The 21,604-nt window shown below is 39.8% G+C and overlaps 1 protein-coding gene across 4 annotated transcripts in view; it reads right to left on the bottom strand.

Moving 5' to 3' along the window:
* Positions 1 to 21,604, bottom strand: part of fhod3b (formin homology 2 domain containing 3b) — a 125,797-nt gene that overhangs the window by 23,309 nt on the left and 80,884 nt on the right. For 2 of the 4 annotated variants that reach the window (XM_058083357.1, XM_058083358.1), the window contains 10 exons: positions 9,486 to 9,580; positions 8,779 to 8,890; positions 8,039 to 8,133; positions 7,643 to 7,786; positions 7,330 to 7,565; positions 4,466 to 4,582; positions 3,119 to 3,226; positions 2,901 to 3,035; positions 1,346 to 1,396; positions 722 to 891 (listed from right to left, as the gene is read on the bottom strand). In XM_058083357.1, the coding sequence (XP_057939340.1) occupies positions 722 to 891; positions 1,346 to 1,396; positions 2,901 to 3,035; positions 3,119 to 3,226; positions 4,466 to 4,582; positions 7,330 to 7,565; positions 7,643 to 7,786; positions 8,039 to 8,133; positions 8,779 to 8,890; positions 9,486 to 9,580 (1,263 nt within the window). Of the gene's footprint in view, positions 1 to 721; positions 892 to 1,345; positions 1,397 to 2,900; positions 3,036 to 3,118; positions 3,227 to 4,465; positions 4,583 to 7,329; positions 7,566 to 7,642; positions 7,787 to 8,038; positions 8,134 to 8,778; positions 8,891 to 9,485; positions 9,581 to 10,869; positions 10,988 to 21,604 lie in introns of those variants that run through there. The other 2 variants (XM_058083360.1, XM_058083359.1) reach the window with 2 other exon arrangements.

The following is a 21,604-nucleotide window of genomic DNA, read 5'->3' on the forward strand; positions in this document are numbered from 1 at the left end:
CCAAGTAAGTAAGAGCTTTTCTTCCTGTCACTCACACACACCATTAATGAGATGTCGACGTAACACAACTCGAGATCCACTGGTAAAATGTGCCTGTGTGTCTGTGGAATTTAGCAAACATGATCCTAATTATGATGCTAATTAAAAGATAATAATGATCCATGAAGCATATTGGAAATATGATGTTGTAAATAATAGATTCATTCATTTTTTCCTCACAAGGGTCGTGGGGGTGCTGGAGCCTATCCCAGCTGTCACCCTGGACTGGTGGCCAGCCAATCACAGGGCACATATAGACAAACAACCATTCACACTCACATTCATACCTATGGACAATTTGGAGTCGCCAATTAACCTAGCATGTTTTTGGAATGTGGGAGGAAACCGGAGTACCTGGAGAAAACCCACGCATGCACGGGGAGAACATGCAAACTCCACACAGAGATGGCCCAGGGTGGAATTGAACCCTGGTTTCCTAGCTGTGAGGTCTGCGCGCTAACCACTCGACCGCCGTGGTTATTATATATAAAACATTATTATTTAGTGTCTTTTTTTGGATCAATATAGTAATAGATGCAGGAAAATGTCCAAACTCAACATAGGAAACTAACATTTTCGTTGCAGTTTTATCAGAATCACATTGAAGCACTGTGAACCTCCTTCCTAACCACTCCTTATATCTCCATGTATCTCCTCGTGTCATACATTTTCAGATATTTACCCGACGGGGCTTGCTGTGAAACGATGGATGATGTCGTGACACAGCGGGATGCTGAGCGGACGACAGGGTTGGAACTCAAACACAGCGTGATCTCTGTGCGGCCCCTGACTGGAACCCTGGGTCGTTCTTGCTCAAACTCCTCGGCTGCGAGCCTCTCCACAGCCTTGTACCTGCCGCAGCAAAGATGTATGTATAATTGTAAATCAAACAGAAATGAAACAACTGTTATGATACATATCACAAGATGTTTTATTTAGGATTGATTGTGGGGCAATCAAACTGAAAAGACACGCTTCAAAAGGCTGCTAAGTCTCAACACAGAACATGCATGTTTCACTTAAGAGGGGTGAAATGCGCGAGGGCGTAACGATGAGCTATAAAACCTTAAAAACGCTTTTAAGGCACCTGGACCACATCCATGCCAAAACGCAATTCCACACTTGTCTTGTTAACTTTGGGATATTGTAATGGTAAACAGGCCTAGAGGTATAATTGGTATTATTCAGCCTGTGGGGCTCTGTTGAAACTCACGTTCCATCTGCTCTCCATTTTTTTTTTTCAAATGAATCTTTACAATTGTAATGGGGAATGAATGTGCAGCCAGGTGCTTTAAATAAAACCCACCTTTCCTCTCTGGCTTGTCTTGCTTCTTCTCTTTTGTCGACATAATCTCGACTGATACAAAAAAAAAAAAAGAGAATTAGCATGTGTGTTCACAGAGGAATGCATCAAGGTGGTAAGACTTATTTAACTTTATTTCAAACTTAAAAGGATAGTTCATATTCTTTGATATGAAGTTGTATGACATCCCCATCAGCAGTGTTATCCATCAAAGGTGACTTACTCCACACGCGAGTTCAGTTCTGGTCGGATTTCGGTGAGGACAAATTGTAGTTCCGTTATTAGGGTTAGACACTGGTAATGGACTACACTGCTGATGGGGATGTCATACAACTACGAACAACAACAAAAACCCAAACTACACACTGGCAGCAGTTCTTAATTCTATCTATTGTAGGTTAAATAAAAGGCAAATAAAGTAAAAACACAAAAAAGTGTAATTCATTCATTCATTCATTTTCTACCGCTTTTTCCTCACAAGGGTCAAGAGGGGTGCTGGAGCCTATCCCAGCTGTCAGGGTACACCCTGGACTGGTGGCCAGCCAATCACAGGGCACATATAGACAAACAACCATTCACACTCACATTCATACCTATGGACAATTTGGAGTCGCTAATTAACCTAGCATGTTTTTGGAATGTGGGAGGAAACCGGAGTACCCGGAAAAAACCCACGCATGCACGGGGAGAATATGCAAACTCCACACAGAGATGGCCGAGGGTGGAATTGAACCCTGGTCTCCTAGCTGTGAGGTCTGCGCGCTAACCACTAGACCGCCGTGCCACCCAAAAAGTGTAATAACGCAATTTTTTTCCCAGATAATGCAATTTTTTTCGTTTCTTTTTCAGTTGCTGCCATGAATTGGACTGGTGAGAATCGCGCTTTTATTGTGAAAACCTTTATCAAAACAAACAAATCTGTAACGGCAACACAAGCGTTCCGTTTGCACTTCAATCTTGGTAGACATGATCTTGTACCAGCTCCAAACACCATCTTGTTATGGGTTACCGACTTCAGAGCTACTGGATCTGCATTGAAACGAAAATCAACCGGCCGACCTCGCACCGCCATAACTGATTTAATTTTTACTTACTTACTTATTTGCCTTTTATTTAACCTACAAATGTGTCAGATCATTTTGTACTCTAAGTCTCTCCTTTCATCGTCAGAACTACACTTCCTCATTCTCCATCACACTACACTACACTAATGAAGTGTGGTGAAGGTGTGTGAGAAAGGGAAGGTGCTTGTCGCTGCAGTTCTTCCATTTTTTTAATCCCCCCAAATGGATCAAAAATATAATATGTATGCTTTGCTGAATGAATGAATGTGACTGTGAATATGTTATATATTCAAGCTCATCAGAAGGTGAGCAGACTTTTACAACAAAGCATAAGAGATTTTCCTGGTGCATGTGCTTCATATACTAACAATAAGTATATTATAAGTAAACATAAGTTAATTATTCTATGCTTTTCTTTTAATGAGCAACCTATGTTAACTCTAAAGGAATGAACCTTGGCACATCACTGTTTTGTTTTGTATTGTTACACTAACTTGAAGCGATTCCGCTCCTCCCATTCGATCCTCTGCAGACGTTCTTCTCGCTCCACACGTCTCTTCTCCCTCTCCGCAGCCAGAGACTCCTGATGCTGTCTGTATGAGGAGCTCAGCAGGCCTCCTATAGCAGGTCTGCATGCACACAACACAGCATTCATCTTGCAGGGGTTGTCAAAGATTGTACCCTAATCATCCATCCGTCCGTCCGTGCTAACCGGTCGGCTCTGGAATCTGGTGTGCAGGTCGCTGTAGTCGTGAAGCGAGCGTTGGGTGTGGATGGAGTCTGGTGCCTGCCTGGATACGGACTTCCATTGGAGGCGACTCTGCAGAAAGGCGATACAATTTCTATACTTTGATACGTTTAAGGCAGACATTCATTCATTATAATTTCATATTTATTATATCTATGACAAATTGTCAACATGGGTATTTTTAGTGTTTTAATGAAAACAACATTGTATTACAGGAAAAAAAGGAGTTCACCATGATTTGAATCTCAAAGGAAAGTAGAAAATGAGATCTATTATCCTGAGAGGTATGAGAGATGGACATGACAGTTGTGTGTTATTGTGCGAAACTGCAATAACCATGCTGCATCGAATGCATCAGCGAGAATCAGAGACACCAACAAACAACAACAATAAAGGAGAATGAGGGTCTCCTGTGTCGATATAGGTCTAAGACGACTCATTTTATCCGAGAGGAGACTGAGGGAGGGTTAAAAATGGACCACTGCAGCAAAGTGGAGAATGTGGAGTAATACTGCAGCATCTTTTGCAGCAACAAAATAAGCCAATATGTGTTTTGTCATTTCTAGTGTGTATCCTCAAATGTTGCAACGTCACTTGTCCATGGAGCAAAAAAAACTGCTCTAAAACACGGCAGGAGTAATAGTATACTACATAGTATATTCCCGCTATTCATGGGGGTTACGGCAAAGACCCTGTGCACACTCATAATTATGAATTTTCTTGTTAATTTTCTTTCTATATTTTCACTTTTTCCTTGTAAAATTAAAAATAAATAACATAAAATAAATCAAATATAAATATAAAAAATAAAAATTAAATAAATATAAAATAATAATTAAAAAAATGCCCCAAATGCTCTGAGGCCCTATATACTAGTAAATGAATTTTTTTGTTAATTTTCTTTCTATATTTTCACTTTTTCCTTGTAAAATTAAAAAAAATAATAATATAAAATAAAAAAATTAATATAAAAAATAAATATAAATATAAAAAAATATCAAATAAATATAAAATAAATAATAATAAAAAAAATGCCCCAAATGCGCTGAGGCCCTATATACTAGTAAACGAATTTTCTTGTTAATTTTCTTTCTATATTTTCATTTTTTCCTTGTAAAATTAAAAATAAATATAAAATAAATATAAAAAATAAATATAAAAAAATAAAAAATAAATATAAAATAAATAATAATACAAAAAAAATGCCCCAAGTGCTCTGAGGCCCTATATAGTACTTGTAAGTATACTCTACTTTAGAATATAAAGGGGATAATGGGTTGTATCCTAAATAGTACGATAAGCCTACAGTACCTGTGAGTGCCCTGCCTAGAGGACTCAGAGCCTGCATGACTTTCATCATCTGCCCCCTCCTCGTCGTCCTCATCCTCCTCATTCTCCGCCTCCTCTCCTTCCTCCTCTTCCTCGTCTCTGTGGCAAGGGACGGTTCGAGGGGTGAAAGGAAAGGAGGAAAGGAAGGATGCAGGAATGGAGGCATGGAAGTGAAAACACACAGACACATGAATAAGAAGACAACACAAACATGGCGACGGAGCCCCAGTGTTTCCCATACAACGCTCTTGTCAAAGTGCAATTTGAAATTTGACCACTTCTGGAAGCCATTAAATCTAAAATGAGTGTATATTTACACACAAAAATGCACTTTAACAGATGTTTAGCTTGCACAAATGTACAAGTCATTTTATTGTGCTTTGATTTATGCCGTATTGTTGTTGTAATTTCATGGGAGACACTGAACACCACACACATGCAAGCATGCAAGATGATAGAGAAACAGGTACAAGAAGGTTACTGAGTTACCTGGACATCACAAAATGACTTATTTTTCTTACAGTTACATTATTATGCTGTTTCGTGGTTGAATAAGGCCAATTATTACTGATAAAAACATGCATTTTAAACCACATTTGACATATTCTTACATAATTAAAGCTTTTTCAAGTATAAAAAGTGAACTAAAGACGCATTCAAAAAGGTTGTGATGATATGTCGTATTCCCTGTAAATTCTACTGTAATAGTGAGACACACAAGCACCAGATCTGATCAATGAAAAAAAACAGGCTTTTATAGCAGGTTTCAATGATCTTACAACAGGCACAATAATCCCTAACAAAACTCAACGCCACTTCCTGTTTGAACCACTGAACACATTTATTTAAGTCTTAAATTGCTTATTTTCTCTTATTATGTCCACTATATTGGGTAAAAGTGACTATATGGTTTCATGTATAGAAAGCTTGAATAATATAAAAAAGGTATATAGAAGGTCATAAACAAAACTATTCCAGAAATTCACATATCACAGTTGGGTCCAGAACCAATTAACCGCAATAAAGAAAGAATTACTGTAGATATAGTCTACAAATTTATACATAAAATATAAAATTGAGAGCGATCATCGTCTTGTATCTTGTGTGCTTTGGGACCCTTTTTCGGCATCGGTCAGAGCACTTAGAAAAAAAAATATATAGGACAACAGATTGTACAAAATACCAAACTTATCCAAAAAAATAAAGCATGACAAAACTGTTCTATTACGCTACTATTTAAATTTTTTCATAGCTTCAACTATACAATATTACAAATAGTCACTATTATTATTAAAAATAAAGGTGATTTAAAACAAAGGTTGTATCATTTTAAGTGCAGTTGGTAATACAGCAACATACTGAACCCAAAAATTCTCATTCTTGGCAGAGGTAAACATGGAGAGAAACAGGTATGCCAAATAGTGCAACAATCTGTTAGTGATTGCGAGCAAGGAAAAGTTGATTGGTTTCATTGATGGAAGCGTGAAGACAGCGTGCAGGAGATACAGTATCTTTAGTCTTATTTTCTGTACTACATCGTCACACACCAGTCTGTTGCCCTTTTTTGCTATTCAAATCCGTTGCTTGCACGGGCCTTCTGGGTTTCATTAACAAAATGGAAAAGGGTGATCTTCAAAGGCCACTAAATTTCCTGTAGTGGGCTGGTATCCCGTGACTGGACTTGGGAACGACCAGAAGGTTCAATGGGGATGCTACCTTAAAAGTAGGTCCCCATTTTCCCATAGGGAATATGCTCAATACAATTAATATTACAAGTAAAACAAAAATACATTTTATAGGGAATAATTAGGGCTGCACGTCGGGTCGAGTGGTTAGCGTGCAGACCTCACAGCTAGGAGACCCGGGGTTCAATTCCACCCTCAGCTATCTCTGTGTGAAGTTTGCATGTTCTCCCCGTGCATGCATGTTTTTTTTCTGGGTACTCCGATTTCCTCCCATATTCCAAAAACATGCTAGGTTAATTAGCAACTCCAAATTGTCCATAGGTATGAATGTGAGTGTGAATGGTTGTTTGACTATATGTGCCCTGTGATTGGCTGGCGACCAATCCCGGGTGTACCCCGCCTCTCGCCCCGAAGATAGCTGGGATAGGCTCCAGCACGCCCGCAACCCTCGTGAGGTTTAGACAATTGGACAATTTTTTACCATTATTAGAGCCCTGCAGACATGAAATAACACCCCTATAGTCACCTTTGTGCTCAAATTATTCTTTGTTTACAAGGCATTGCTCAACTGTAATGTGCAGGCTACAATGATCACTGCAAGGACACAAGAGACGGCCGCCGCTTTAAACATAGCATGCTACCGAGCTAACTAGTTAGCCTCTAATGTATTTATTCTAAACTTCTCCAGCACCCCCCCCCCCCCCCCCCCCGCGATTGTGAGGAAAAGCGGTAGAAAATGAATGCATGAATGATTTGAAGTACATATTACTATTTTTACCATCGCTACATGTACAGTACAGTATACAGTATACAGTGTACAGTATAACCCCTGAGGTTTGTGTAATCCTTGTAATTTGTAGTGTTTCTTTTAAAAGTTACTATTTTACCGCGTCACTAAAACTTGTGTTGGCCCAAGAGTTTTGCACAGTACTGCATAAATGTATATGTATCTCATACCTTAGTGTGTCCCGTCTGAATCCCTATTGCTGATGGATTACACCATCATCAGCTTTTAAAACACGTTTTACTAGCCCTCATAAATTCTGCCTAGCAACAAAGTGGCCATGAAAACCTGTGATTTGACCAGGAAAATGGATGCAATTCTGTTGTTCATAAGTGTCCTTACGCAAGAGTACAATATCCATGTCAGATGCTCCTCACCTTTCAGTAACGTCTTCAACACATTGGCCACCAAAAGCGAGGAAGCTGCTCATATGAGGGCTGCAGGGCGACGCAGGGGCCGAGGAGTGACCTCTGCTGTTTTGGAGTGAATGTCTGCGGCTCCGCCGTCTCTCCAGGCCGCAACGCTCGTTGGCGCCACCGACGCTCGCCTGACGCCGATCCCTTCTGGGAGGCAGGTGCGTCTCGTCGTCACCGTCTTCATGCCGGAGAGACGTCTGGGGACAATTGAGGAAGCGCAAGCGTCATAATTCCGTTTAGCGTCGAGGGTAATGATAATGAGAGACGTCCTGACCTCGTAGATGTTCAACTGCTCTACAAGGTCAAGGTCGGTGCCCTTCCTGCTCAGGTGCCTCTGTGTCACGGTCTCAATGCCTTGCTCCTCCAGACAGTCCACCATGTCGTAATAGGAGTCCTGGTCAGGGAGACCTGCCAGAGTCTTGGAGACACATTTTTGGACAGCATAAATGAGATTACATTCACAAAAGTATTGGGACACATGGCAATTTCCCTAACAGGAAGTAAAAAATCAAGACCATACAGTATATACTCATTTTAGTTCTCATTTTAGTTCTTCGATTTTAGACCCAATTACTTGATTGCTCTTCCACACCAAACTCATAGACGCTTGCTTTGCTTTGGTCAAACTGTTCCCACAAAGTCATTATTATGTCTTATATTACAGACTTACCTTGTTGATAAGTGTCATTGCATATACCAGCAGTTCCGTATCAACTCCATCCTTCTCATCCAAGATCTCCATGATGTTCCCCCATAGTTTTGCACCTGAAACAGCCATGTGCAAACAATAGATGCTAAGTCACAGGGGTCGAAGGGATGCTCAATGCTAACAGCTGCTCCCGAGTGTAAACAATGACGCAAGCTACAAACGTAATAAGATGGACATTCATAGCTGCACACTTGCTTAAGGAGTCGGTATGGCAGAAAAACAATAAAGAAGTAATAAATGAAGCACTATTGAACACTAAAAACGCTGCAGAAGACAAGACATGGCAGCGCCATCTTGAAACATGAGACCTTGCATCAAATCCAGTCTATATCGATATGAACTATATGCTTGTTTTTTTTTACACTGTGCTTAAAAGAAATGTCGATATTTGAAAAAATATCGATCGCCCAGCCCTAGTAGTAACAATCAAATGGCAAGAGATAAGCTAAATAGGCATCTGTTAAGGTAACGTTAATAGGTGGTATGCTATTACTAGTTATCCAAATATCTACTTTACTTGCAGCTTGTAATCTGGAGAATATGATTTTCTTTTTGGGGGTATTTGTGTTCCGTCTTTCTCAGTTGTTGATGGTTACATTGTGCATTCGTAAAAAAAAAAAAAAAAAAGTACCAGGACCAGGCAAACCATGAAAAAAAATCAGTAATTTGTACATCAACTCTGTTAATAGTTCGTGATTTACCACTTTTAGCATCCTTAGCATTCACAGCCTTTATGAGCAAGGCGGCGTTCGACTCCGTGTACTCCACAAACACCAGCAGGAGCTTCAAGGCCGTCTTCACCACCAGACGGAACTGCAGGATAAGAGAGAAGCACAACTGAAGTCGATACAGCAGCTGAAAAGTCTTCACATTTGACATTACTGTCAAACTGGTAGGGAACACAAGTGGCTTTATTATCTGTGTATTCATAACAGTACTCAGTTCCAACACCACATACTGTATATTATATCTCCAACATGTAAACACATCTCTCCGTTCATCCTCAGAGGATTTCACTCCTCATTCTCCACCGCACTACCACACGGTGCATTCACAGACACCCTGAACTTTGAGCAACGAGGCCCACTTTTACCTGCTGAGAAGGTAGGGATTGATCATGTGTTTGTTTGACTGAGATGCTAAGTTCCAAAATACTTGTAATACCTTTAACTCCAGTCTATGGACTAGTTTAGATAAGTAAGTATGAAAGTACTTCCAGTGGAACGGTATAAGGTGTGTGGAACAATCTGGCCACCAGGGGGCAGAGTTGCCCGCACTACCATGAAGGTTGATAGCAGTGAGTCTGCACACCAGCACACTGCACAACTATTTATGAGCAGTCATGTTTCCATCAGTGATTGTGCTACAGTGTTGTTGTTTTTTTTTTTAATTGATTTAGTATTTATACCTTGGATCCAACAAGAGTGTAAAGCCACTGGACTGTTTCATTATGGGTGATGAGACCATTCATGCCATCCACAAACAGCATTATCTGTCCAAGAGCTGGAAGAAAAAAAGAAAGAAAGGATTTAGTTATTGTAGTATTCAAAAAGTGCATGAATTTATCGGTTTACCGGTACATGAAATACACACATTCTTGTTAAAATGGTTCATTACAGAATATAACTTTGCTGCACACTTTGTCCACAAGAAGAAACTTTTAAAAAAACAACTTGCCCCACTCATCCTTCAAGTTCGGCGGACGTGACTGTAAGGAAAATATTTGACCAGACCGCCTCGATGGACGCTGACATGACTTCCATGTGTAAGCGGAGACAAAAATAAGAGGAAAATAAGAGCCAAGGGATCTCGGTGGGGAAGCGCTCAGGTCAGACAAGTGTGGGGCTTCTGTTAAAAGAGGGGATTGGGGGAAGGGTTGTTTTTTTTAAACAGTAGGTGCTTAGTAGCATCTCAGCGGTCACAGCCCCCCCACACACATGGAGGTAATGCGTTCACACTAACAGGATGAGCCTAGCTTGACCCCACTGCAGCCATTAATCAGCTGATGGGAAGATGGTGGTTGTGATTCTATAGAAATAGACAACAAAAGTAGAGAACCCGGCTATGTTAAGACATGACAGTAACTTCTTGCAGTAGAGCGGATACTTGGACATTGCGTACAATTATACCTGCTCCAGTTAATGCCTCCATTCAATTAACCTAGAGTGTCTGGGTGTGCAAATAACCCCTGGGGTCACTAATTTACTCCACAAGATGGCAGTAGCTGCATTTAAAGTATGTGAGTGATTAGCTTCCAGCAAGGGTATCTACCTCTACATGCGCTTTAAAGTTGCACTATTGAGTGGTGTGAAACTCATTTGTGTACGTTATTATTATCAGCATTATAACGCTGGCTGCTGTATTGTGCAATATACTTATTTATAAAGGACCAGTGTGGAATTCTACATATCATCCTGTCTTTGGGAATGCATCTTCTGAATGCCTTATATTTGTATTTTGGTTTATTTAGCTGTGTTTATGTTTGAAAATGCTTAATTTACGCAAAAAATTACAAGTTATTACTAATCATAGGCTACAACCAGTGTTGGGCACGTTACTTTAAAAAAGTAATTAGGTATAGTGACCTCTAAAAAAAGTAACTGAGTTACTCCACTACAAAAGTAACTAGTTACCAGTAAAAGTAACTATTGTCAACCCCCACACACATAGCAAAGACGGTACCATTACAGAGGTTTGCATTTATTGCAGTCGACAGGTGTTTCTGTGGGTTTGAGTTGCTCGCACAAGACCTGGACAAAGTTTTTTTTTCGGGGACATAATGTACATTTTACCTTTCACATCAACGAGGTTAAAGTAGTATCTGTACTTCCATTTGGCAAACGCTGTCTTCTCACTAGAGTCCTCCTGACTCGCCATCTCCGCTAATGCTATTGCACGTTGGACGTGCTCTTTAACACCCGCCCACCAAAGTTCTCTGATTGGCTGAAGACGCAATCTTACTAAATCTTAGCCAATCGTCATTGCTTATCTGCGCTAAACACCCGCCTACTCAAGTTCTCTGATTGGCCGAAGACGCAATTTTACTAAACCTTAACCAAACCTCATTGCTTATGTGCTTCTAAACACCCGCCCACCTAAGTTCTCTGATTGGCCGAAGACGCAATTTTACTAAAACCTTAACCAATCCTCATTGTTTATGTGGTTATCTCACCCCCATCCTTGTCACTCTGCGCTTCAGATTAGTTATGAGGTCGGTGATGTATTATTAGGCGGCTTCAGTAACGGGGTGTCGAAAATGGTAACGACGTTATGCTGACAGTAAAAGTAATTAGTTAGATTACCCGTGACTGAAAAAAAGTAACTGCGTTATTTTAAACGCCATTATTCCTACAACTAATGAACCACTAGTAGTAAGGCACTGGTGACTGTTATTAGCTAAACAATTAGCCACTTAGACCTCCTTAGTGTAAATAAATGGGCAAAACCACCCATAATTTCTTTGTTTTGACAGAGAAAAATGATCATTTAAAGTTTGCAGAATACCACTCTATACATTGCTAACAAGATATTTAATGTAACAAAAGGTAAAAAGCGCTTTGAGCAGTTCCAAATCTCATTAGAGATGATGGCCCAAAGAAGCAGTTTTCATCTGACCAACAGCTCGGTCCAAGATTTAGACTGGCTTACGGAGATCTCCTCAGTAGTAGCACCTAATCACCTCATCCTGTGTTAAAGTACTTCTTACGGCACGGTGGGATAAGAGGCTGCACATTCAGTCGCATATTTGCCCTGGAATTATGAATGTGCTGTAGATAAGCCAGAATTCCCAGGTGCAGCTGCAGCTCCTGACTACGGATGTGTGCGCCAACGCTGCAGTTCATCTTTTATCAATCAGAGTTAATTACTCACAACATGTCAGACCCGAGCATTCCTGACAGTCCTCTCGTGCTGCCATCCCCTGAGCAGAGGCACGGACAAAATGTTGAGAGTCCACATCAGAGTGTGTGTTTATAAAAACATGATTAACCCCTTCAGTCAGCGTGGACTCAAGTGTCACCCTCTCCCCTTTACGCCCCCTTTTCTGGGTGGGAGCACCGCTGATGGATGAGTGACAGCAGTAATGACATGATGAACAGCTGGTCGACTGAACGTCCAGATTGTAAGGAGCTCAAACTAAAACGCAAATGACTTTCCAGACTTTTCCAGGGTGAGCTACACTCTTCTTGTCAAATTGGTAGCTGATGTACAACATAAAGGAAGGAGCCTATGGGTCATAGGGGTATGCTGGAGCCCATCCCCGGCGGGGTACGCCCTGGACTGGTCGCCAGCCAATCACAGGGCACATATAAACAACCTTTCACACTAACATTCTCACCTATGGACAAATTAGAGACGCCAATTAACCTAGCATTCATTCATTCATTTTCTACCGCTTATCATCATGAGGGTCACAGGGGGTGCTGGAGCCTATCCCCGGCGGGGTACGCCCTGGACTGCTCGCCAGCCAATCACAGGGCACATATAGACAAACAACCATTCACACTCACATTCATACCTATGGACAATTTGGAGTCGCTAATTAACCTAGCATGTTTTTGGAATGTGGGAGGAAACCGGAAAACCAGTGAAAATCCATGCATTCACGGGGAGAATGTGAAAACTCCACACAGAGATGGCCAAGAGTGGAATTGAACTCGGGTCTCCAAGCTGTGTGGCCTGCGTGCTAACCACTCGACCGCCGTGCAGCACTATTTTCATTCATTCATTTTCTACCGCTTATCCTCACAAGGGTCGCGAGGGGTGCTGGAGCCTATCCCAGCTGACTTCAGGCGAGAGGCGGGGTACACCCTGGACTGGTGGCCAGCCAATCACAGGGCACATATAGACAAACAACCATTCACACTCACATTCATACCTATGGACAATTTGGAGTCGCTAATTAACCTAGCATGTTTTTGGAATGTGGGAGGAAACCGGAAAACCAGTGAAAATCCATGCATTCACAGGGAGAATGTGAAAACTCCACACAGAGATGGCCAAGAGTGGAATTGAACTCGGGTCTCCAAGCTGTGTGGCCTGCGTGCAGCACTATTTTCATTCATTCATTCATTTTCTACCGCTTATCCTCACGAGGGTCGCTGGTGTGCTGGAGCCTATCCCAGCTGTCTTAAGGCAAGAGGCGGGGTACACCCTGGACTGGTGGCCAGCCAATCACAGGGCACATATAGACAAACAACCATTCACACTCACATTCATACCTATGGACAATTTGGAGTCGCCAATTAACCTAGCATGTTTTTGGAATGTGGGAGGAAACCGGAAAACCAGTGAAAATCCAAGCATTCAAGGGGAGAACATGCAAACTCCAAGGTTTCCAAGACCGTCCACTGAAGATGATGCACGGCCTTAACGACGCTTTTAAACGTGTCAACATACAACGTGGTCGCTCATCTGCTGACAGATGACACATTACCACTCCCAAAAGTCAACCTCCAAACTAGCCTATGCTTAGATTGTCATAAAACAGAAACAAACACGCAGTGGGCACCTAAGACAGAGAAAATCAAATATGTAAACGTTTACAAACCCTACCAAAAACCGCACAATCACAACCTTTCCCTCGGAGTCATTAAAAATGCTGCGTCATGGAATTAGCCAATGCCAGCTGCCGTTTAAGAACATTTAAATGTAAATACACGGAAACCGCACCGACTGCACTTATCCTGTTAAGTCACAGTATCGTTTTTGCCCCGTTTTAAAAAAGTTAAATTACCATCCATTATGGAAAATGCAACCCCGGGAAACATCTAATTACTTTCATAGCTGAGCAACAAACTTATTTCCACCTATTTATGATGAAATGACTCATGAAACTGCTCTTGGAAAATAGGTTACCTGGGTGTCTAAAAAATGAAGCAGACTTCCCGCTTCCTTTGGTGTTTTTATGGGATGAAAAATGGCGGAGCACGGACCACTTAGGTAGGTTTTCTTACGGTCTAGTGTTGAACAATTTCTTTTCCCATTGCAATACAGTGAACAAAACAGTCATATATCACGTAGATACATGTATAACAGTTGTGTGATGATTGTGTGAGTGACAGGAAGAAAAACCTACATATCTAGATGCCAAATATAAGACCTGAACCCCATATTCAGGTTAACGTGGTAATGCCAAAACTGCCCAATGAGTACCGTATTTTCCGCACTATTAGGTGCACCTTCAATGAATGACATATTTTAAAACCTTTTCCATATATAAGGCGCACCTTCAGTGAATGACATATTTTAAAACTTTTTCTATATATAAGGCGCACCTTCAATGAATGACATATTTTAAAGCTCTTTCTATATATAAGGCACACCTTCAATTAATGACATATTTTAAAACTTTTTCTAGATATAAGGCGCACCTTCAATGAATGACACATTTTAAAAGTCTTTCCATATACAAAGCGCACCACAAAAGGCGCACCTTCAATAAATGACATTTTGAAACTTTTTCCATATATAAGGCGCTCCACATTATAAGGCGCACCTTCAATGAATGACATATTTTAAAACTTTTTCCATATACAAGGCGCACCTTCAATGAATGACATATTTTAAAAACTTTTTCCATATATAAGACGCACCGCATTATAAGGCGCACCTTCAATGAATGACATTTTAAAACTTTTTCCATAAATGAGGCGCACCTTCAATGAATGCCATTTTAAAACTCTTTCCATCTACAAAGCGCACCTTCAATGAATGACACATTTTAAAATGTTTTTCATATACAAGGCGCACCGCATTATAAGGCGCACCTTCACTGAATGACATATTTTAAAACTTTTTCCATATATAAGGCGCACCGCATTATGAGGCGAACCTTCAATGAATTACATATTTTAAAAATGTTTCCATATATCAGCTTTTGAACAAATTTAAGGTGCCTTAGGTGCGCCTTATAGTGCGGAAAATACAGTATAATGAGGCACATTTGCATTTCCCTATCTAAAATTAATACCACAGCCCTTATTGTACAAACATGGATAATAGCGAAGACCTGGATTATACTGTACAACGGACAACATCAGCGTAGTTTTAGCAGATTTAACAAGAAGAGCATGTGACTGCTGAGACTGTGCAGGACACCGTCCACTCCAAGCACTGATCTGAGGCCAAAAATGTTGGCCTGCATTTAGTTTAATCATGAGCAGCTCTATAATACCTCACACAAAGTACAACAATAACAATGTCTCTGCCCCCTTGTGCATGGATGTCACGTAATGAGATGCTGGCAGACGGTGTGCTGCCTTCAAAGCTCAATGATTGGAATTTAAATGTATCCACGATGGGAAAGGCTAGGCCGGGAAGAAAACACATGGCCTAAAGGACAACAAGCAAAGACCGTCTGTATATAAAAGCTACGGCGGTGGTTCTGAAAGTGTTTCTTAAAGACCTCTCTGTCGTTAACCGCAGCAATTCTGCTGCAAATCCACAGGAATGCTCAGGAAGGGTTGATCCCTGCCCGCTGCCAAGGTGAGAAAATCTGTGAGGTTTGGTTGGCAGCGCCAATATGACTCAGCAGTATCGAATGGAGCACCCTTATCTAAGGAAGATGCGTGCAATGAACACTCCTCCATTGCTCCTTTCCCAAACTCATTCATCACTTCGCCCCCTTTTGGTTGTTAATTTTGAAAATGTATACAAAACTGGGTCAAGTCAGACTGTCCGTCATCACCATTTATTTTATCGGTACTTTTGGGAAAGAGGCCAAATCTCCATCCCGTCCAGGCTCTTATCTTGCCGTGCTGTGCATTAGCAAGCAGCTGTACTCACAGGTCAGATGTGTGCAAGCTTCCATGTATGCACGTGAGCCGGACAATCTTTACTCAAAAGGTCTTTTTTGGTACAGGAACTCTTGAATGTGAATTCTTCTTCTGTTATGCCTCTGAAAGTGCAGCCAATGTCAACATTTCAACATCACATGCAGTAACATTAACATCCATCTTAAGCCAAAACAATAGAGGAAAAAGAAAAGGAAAAGGAAGTTCACAGGAAACAACAGCTGGAAGCCACAAAGTACAAAAGTAACTTATCAGTGGCTTAATCGAGGCCTGCCAAAAACTGGATTTTATGCCGTAGTAATTGATTTGTAGGTTGAACAAATTGGGGATGTGACAAATTCTTCTGCGGAAAAACACAGTCGACAAACAATATTTAACTTTTTCCATAACATCCATCACTCATCAAGTTCGTCAAGTCATGATGTGCTATACATACCACTACATTGACAGTTACTATGGTACCCATTATGTCATTGTATGGTCATATGAACTCGTACTTCGAAAATATGGAATATTATATATGGAAAAAGTTTTAAAATATGTCATTCATTGAAGGTGCGCCTTATAATGCGGTGCACGCTTTATATATGGAAAAAGTTTTAAGATATGTCATTCATTGAAGGTGCGCCTTATATGTAGAAAAAGTTTGAAAATACGTATGTCATTCATTGAAGGTGCGCCTTAATGCGGTGCGCGCTTTATATATGGAAAAAGTTTTAAAATATGTCATTCATTGAAGGTGCGCCTTATATATAGAAAAAGTTTGAAAATATGTCATTCATTGAAGGTGCGCCTTATAATGCGGTGCGCCTTATATATAGAAAAAGTTTTTAAATATGTAATTCATTGAAGGTGCGCCTTAAAATGCGGTGTGCCTTATATAGAGAAAAAGTTTAAAAATATGTCATTCATTGAAGGTGCACCTCCTAATGTGGTGCGCCTTATATTTGGAAAAAGTTTTAAAATAGGTGATTCATTGAAGTTGCACCTTATAATGCGGTGCACCTTTTATATGGAAAAATTTAAAAATATGTAATTCATTGAAGGTGCGCCTTATATATGGAAAAAGTTTTAAAATATGTCATTCATTGAAGGTGCGCCTCATAATGCGGTGTGCCTTGTATATGGAAATTTTTTAAAAATATGTCATTCATTGAACGTGCGACTTATACTGCGGTGTGCCTTATATATAGAAAAAGTTTTAAAATATGTCATTCATTGAAGGTGCGCCTTATGTGGTGCGCCTTATATATGGAAAAAGTTTTAAAATATGTCACACATGCACGGGAGAACATGCAAACTCCACACAGAGATGGCCGAGGGTGGGATTGAACTCAGGTCTCCTAGCTGTGAGGTCTGCACGCTAACCACTCGTCCACCGTGCAGCCCACATGTCAGTCAGTGTTTGACAATTCAGTCCCTAAAGGCATGCAAGCAAATCCACTAGGGCACACTGAGCCAGCTCTGCAGACACTCGAGACTCTGTAAAAAAAAATAAAATAAAAAAAAATCTAAACAATTCCTTAGCTGATCTCTCTATACATCCAAATTTGCTCTATATTTAAAGAGATACCTCAGAGCTTATAAATGAAAACCTGTTGAAAGCTCAACTGATGAGCTTGTCCACATAAAATCCTACAAGGAAGGCCTTTGGAGGGAAGCCATAAAATGACATCCTTCCAGCTGTAAGGTTAAGAAAAAGACAAGCATCTGGCAATAAAGTACAGTAGAGGCAGGCTACATACAACAATACTATGTTTAGCGTGTTTTCAATTTATTATTCAGCAGACATACTGTAAATCGTACCAACACCCAAAATCATTTGTGGTTGATTATAAAACCTTGTCGATGAAATACTGATATAAACGTAAATGCAGCAACACGGCGGGAATGAAAAACATGCAGCCGCAGAATATAGGTCATGCAGGTGGAGATGAATGGTCTGCCCCTGTGAGTGGGGGATGTAGAAGGGGTCTGTTGGGTTTCACATGAGAGAGAGAGAGTTGGCGGTGGGGGTCATTGGTACGATCAAGGCTCACATCTTAACCAAAAACATGTCACCGGGTCATGTTTTGCTTTCTTGTAAAGGTTGCTGAGTCAAAAGCTTTTGAGAAATGTAACGTCTTAATTGTGTTGTCAGAGCACGGCGTATGGAGCAATTTTGGAGAGAAACCAGTATCGGAGTTGAGAAGTTGCAGGGTTGAAAACACGTGCGGCACTCGTTTGCTACATTTCCTCTCACACGTGGAGTCGTTTGCGGAGATGCAATCCAATCAGAGGAGCCAACCATACAATATGTAATCAACTTTGCAAAACATACGCAGCATGTAAATGCACAAATATAGTTCATGATATAGTTCATCTTCAAACAGCTAAAATAATACATAAGTCTAAAAATAACCAATTACCTAAAAATGTCATCCAATACTACAAGAGAGGAGAAATATGATCTCAGGGAAGAACTATCACCTCGTATTTCGGTACATGACAAAAAAAAAAAAAAAAAAAAAAAAAAAATATAAAAATATTAAAAAATATATTTTTTTAAATAGAAAATATTTTTTTAAAATAGAAAATATTTTTTTAATTAAAAGAAAATATATTTTTCATAAAAAAAACTATATTAGGAAAGCAGGAAGTGAACAAATTGGGCGGGAGGTTGGGTACACCCTGATCATGCTGCCAGCCAATTGGCGGGTTCATAGAGACAAACAACTATTCATACTTAAGGACAATTTAGAATCACCATTGAACACACTGCTAGCTAATTTACATAATAGTACCCATTATGTCATGGTCATATCACCTCAATCACAAAAAATTTGAAAAAAAAAAAAAAAAAAACTATATTATGAAAGCAGGAAGTGAACAAATGCAACAGTTACTGATTGTAAAAGTACCAGATGGAGGGGTATGATTTAATAAGCTTTGCTTCTTCCTACTCCTTTTGGACATGTGGAACTGTGAACTGATTATGTGATGCATTCAATTGTAATCTGATGCATGTTCAAATGAAATAAAACCATTACCATTACCAAATACAAGTCCAGTAATCCCTCATTTATCCCTCATTAATTGGTTCCAGACCCAACCATGATAAGCGAATTTCCGCAAAGTAGGATTCCTTACTCAAATATTTTCATACTTAGAGCATAGAAAACCGGTTGAAGACCGTCTAAAAATGATTTCCCACATTATCAGAGCCCTGTAAACATGAACTAACAACCCTATGGTCACCTTTACGCTCGTATTAACCATTAGGATTCAGAGCGGAGTAGCTTGTGTTGTTATTATTATTGTAACTGTTGTGAGATAACTCACTCCTGCTTGTTCTTCCGGGTATACAAACATTTTAGTAAACATTAGCGACACCTAATACGATATAGCATCAAGTCTTTGAATGCATTTCTGAATGCCTTATATTTGCATTTTAGTTCATTTAGTCATTTTTATGCTTGAAAGTATTTAATTTGGCATAAATACATGACATTTGTTTGAATATATATAGTTTTTGACAAATAGTGCTAGGCTGTATTTAACCACACATGCGTTTAATTAATGAATATATTTTTGGAAAAATTGTAAAAAGCGCAAAATTGGATGATATATAATGTCAATGTTATCAAAATGTATAATGTCAGTTTTAGTGTGGGAATAATTTTTGAGAATTACCACTAATTCATGGATGCTAAATCACAAATATGTACTTCCTGCTGATTGGCTTGTGGCGTCATTTCATTACCATTCATTAGTTGTGAGTACCTATACTTTTTACAACTTTCATTCATTCATTTAAACCGCTTATCATCACGAGGGTCGCGGGCATGCTGGAGCCTATCCCAGTATACAGTATATACTGTATGTGTGTGTATAACGACATTATTTTTAAACATTTTTATTTCAAAAATGGTGTCATGTAAATGACCTACAAGGGTAAAAAACACTGAGCCAATTCTAAAAAAGAAGGAAGGCAGCCTTGAACTTTTCTGTCTGGACAGCCTTTGAAAAGCTCCTCCATGAATCAATAAAACCATCATGAAAGATGGAAAAAGTATTCACACTTGCTCCCAGTGAGCATACATTTTACAAGAGCACGTTCCCAGACTTCCACTCCTTGGAATGATGCCATCTTACTTTACAATCTACACCTACATTTTTTTTTTGTCTTTTTCTTCTCGGTTCTTGTTGCTCTCATAAGCTCTGGAAGTGTCTGTGACCAGTTAGTGCAATGATGTGGGAGCCCCCCCCCCCCCCACGACCCCCCTTACACCTGGCTCAAAGGGCTTCCAGACTGGGATTTAACTTGCCGGAGGCCTGCAGTTGTGGCCCAGGGGGGACCCCCGTATGCCTTCATCACCCCATCAAGCGTGAATGGGAGTGAGGTCACTCTTTTTTTTTTGAGGTGCCTTTTTGTCATCTACTTTGTTCAGCTATGTTATACACAACTATAGGTAATTAAAGCCTCAGAAGACTATATTATTCTATAAATGATAAGGCATCTAACTGAAAATCAGTGTAAACAATTGAAGAACGCTCATTGACCCCCACTATACCTTTAAAATGTAAAAACAAAATGTCAACAACTTGGCACATGATTCGTGACCGCAAATGGTGCACATTACCATGAAATGACTTAGTTACACCTTGTCGAGTACTGTTTCCAACCGCATTATTTGGTCCCCGCGTGATGCCACACAACAGGCGTCATCCCTAATTCTTCTATTTGAAAGGAACCGACAAGATATTGAACTCTAGAGAAGAAGCTCATGCAAAAAAAGAAAAGTAAATCTATATTTTCTATTTTTTTTTTTTTAAAGTGGCACTCATCTGATTTTGCGGGACTACCAGTGTTTAAAAAAACTCAGGTAGAGCCCCTAATTGTGGTGGGAAACGGCTATAAGCAACCCCGCTCCCTGACTTAAATAAAACAGTTAGGACACTGATAAATTGGTACTTACTAGCCACGTATACATGGATCCAAATATTCCAATTCCATTCGGGTTATTTGCTCAAACGGAAAGAATCTAACCTTTTGTATACACCTCATTCCGAAAGAAAAGTGCCAATCCGAATGAATATATAATTGGATTCCCAGGGGTGGAATATTCCTTTCCCCAATCCGATTAATTTTTATTTTTCTGCACAAAATAAGATGAAAAATAAATAAACAAATCAAGAATAAAGAAAATCAATCAATCAGTAATAAATAAATATAATAATAATAATAAACTTAAGAAACCACATATAGTTGGTGGGTAGACAAATTATTTTTTTCAGATTAAAATGAACAAAGCATTATTAGAGCCCTGTAGACATGGCAAAACACGACTATAGTCACATTTATACTTTTTATACATTTATACATTTATACTTTACAACATATTGCGCAACTGCAGGGTCTTGAGACACATGCTAACTCGCAAACCAGAGCGCTAGCGACCTAAACTGTAGCCTTCAAGTTATTTCCTTTAAACTAGCCAAATAGCCAAAAACTTACCACTTCCACACGGATAGGGAGGATAACTATTAACAGTTATTTAACCTTTAACATGAACATTAATCAAACGTAATACATTTTTCTGGGTACATGATACCATACAGCATCCATATCAAACTTAACATTAAACTTTCATATCAAGGCGGAGGCCTCAAACTAGTGTCCTGCGGGCCACATTTGGCCCGCGGGCCACGTGTTTGAGACCCCTGCTTTAACTACATTCTAACTAGATTTATA

Source organism: Doryrhamphus excisus, chromosome 10 (genome assembly GCF_030265055.1).
Source record: "Doryrhamphus excisus isolate RoL2022-K1 chromosome 10, RoL_Dexc_1.0, whole genome shotgun sequence".
In the NCBI taxonomy this organism is placed as follows: Eukaryota; Metazoa; Chordata; class Actinopteri; order Syngnathiformes; family Syngnathidae; genus Doryrhamphus; species Doryrhamphus excisus.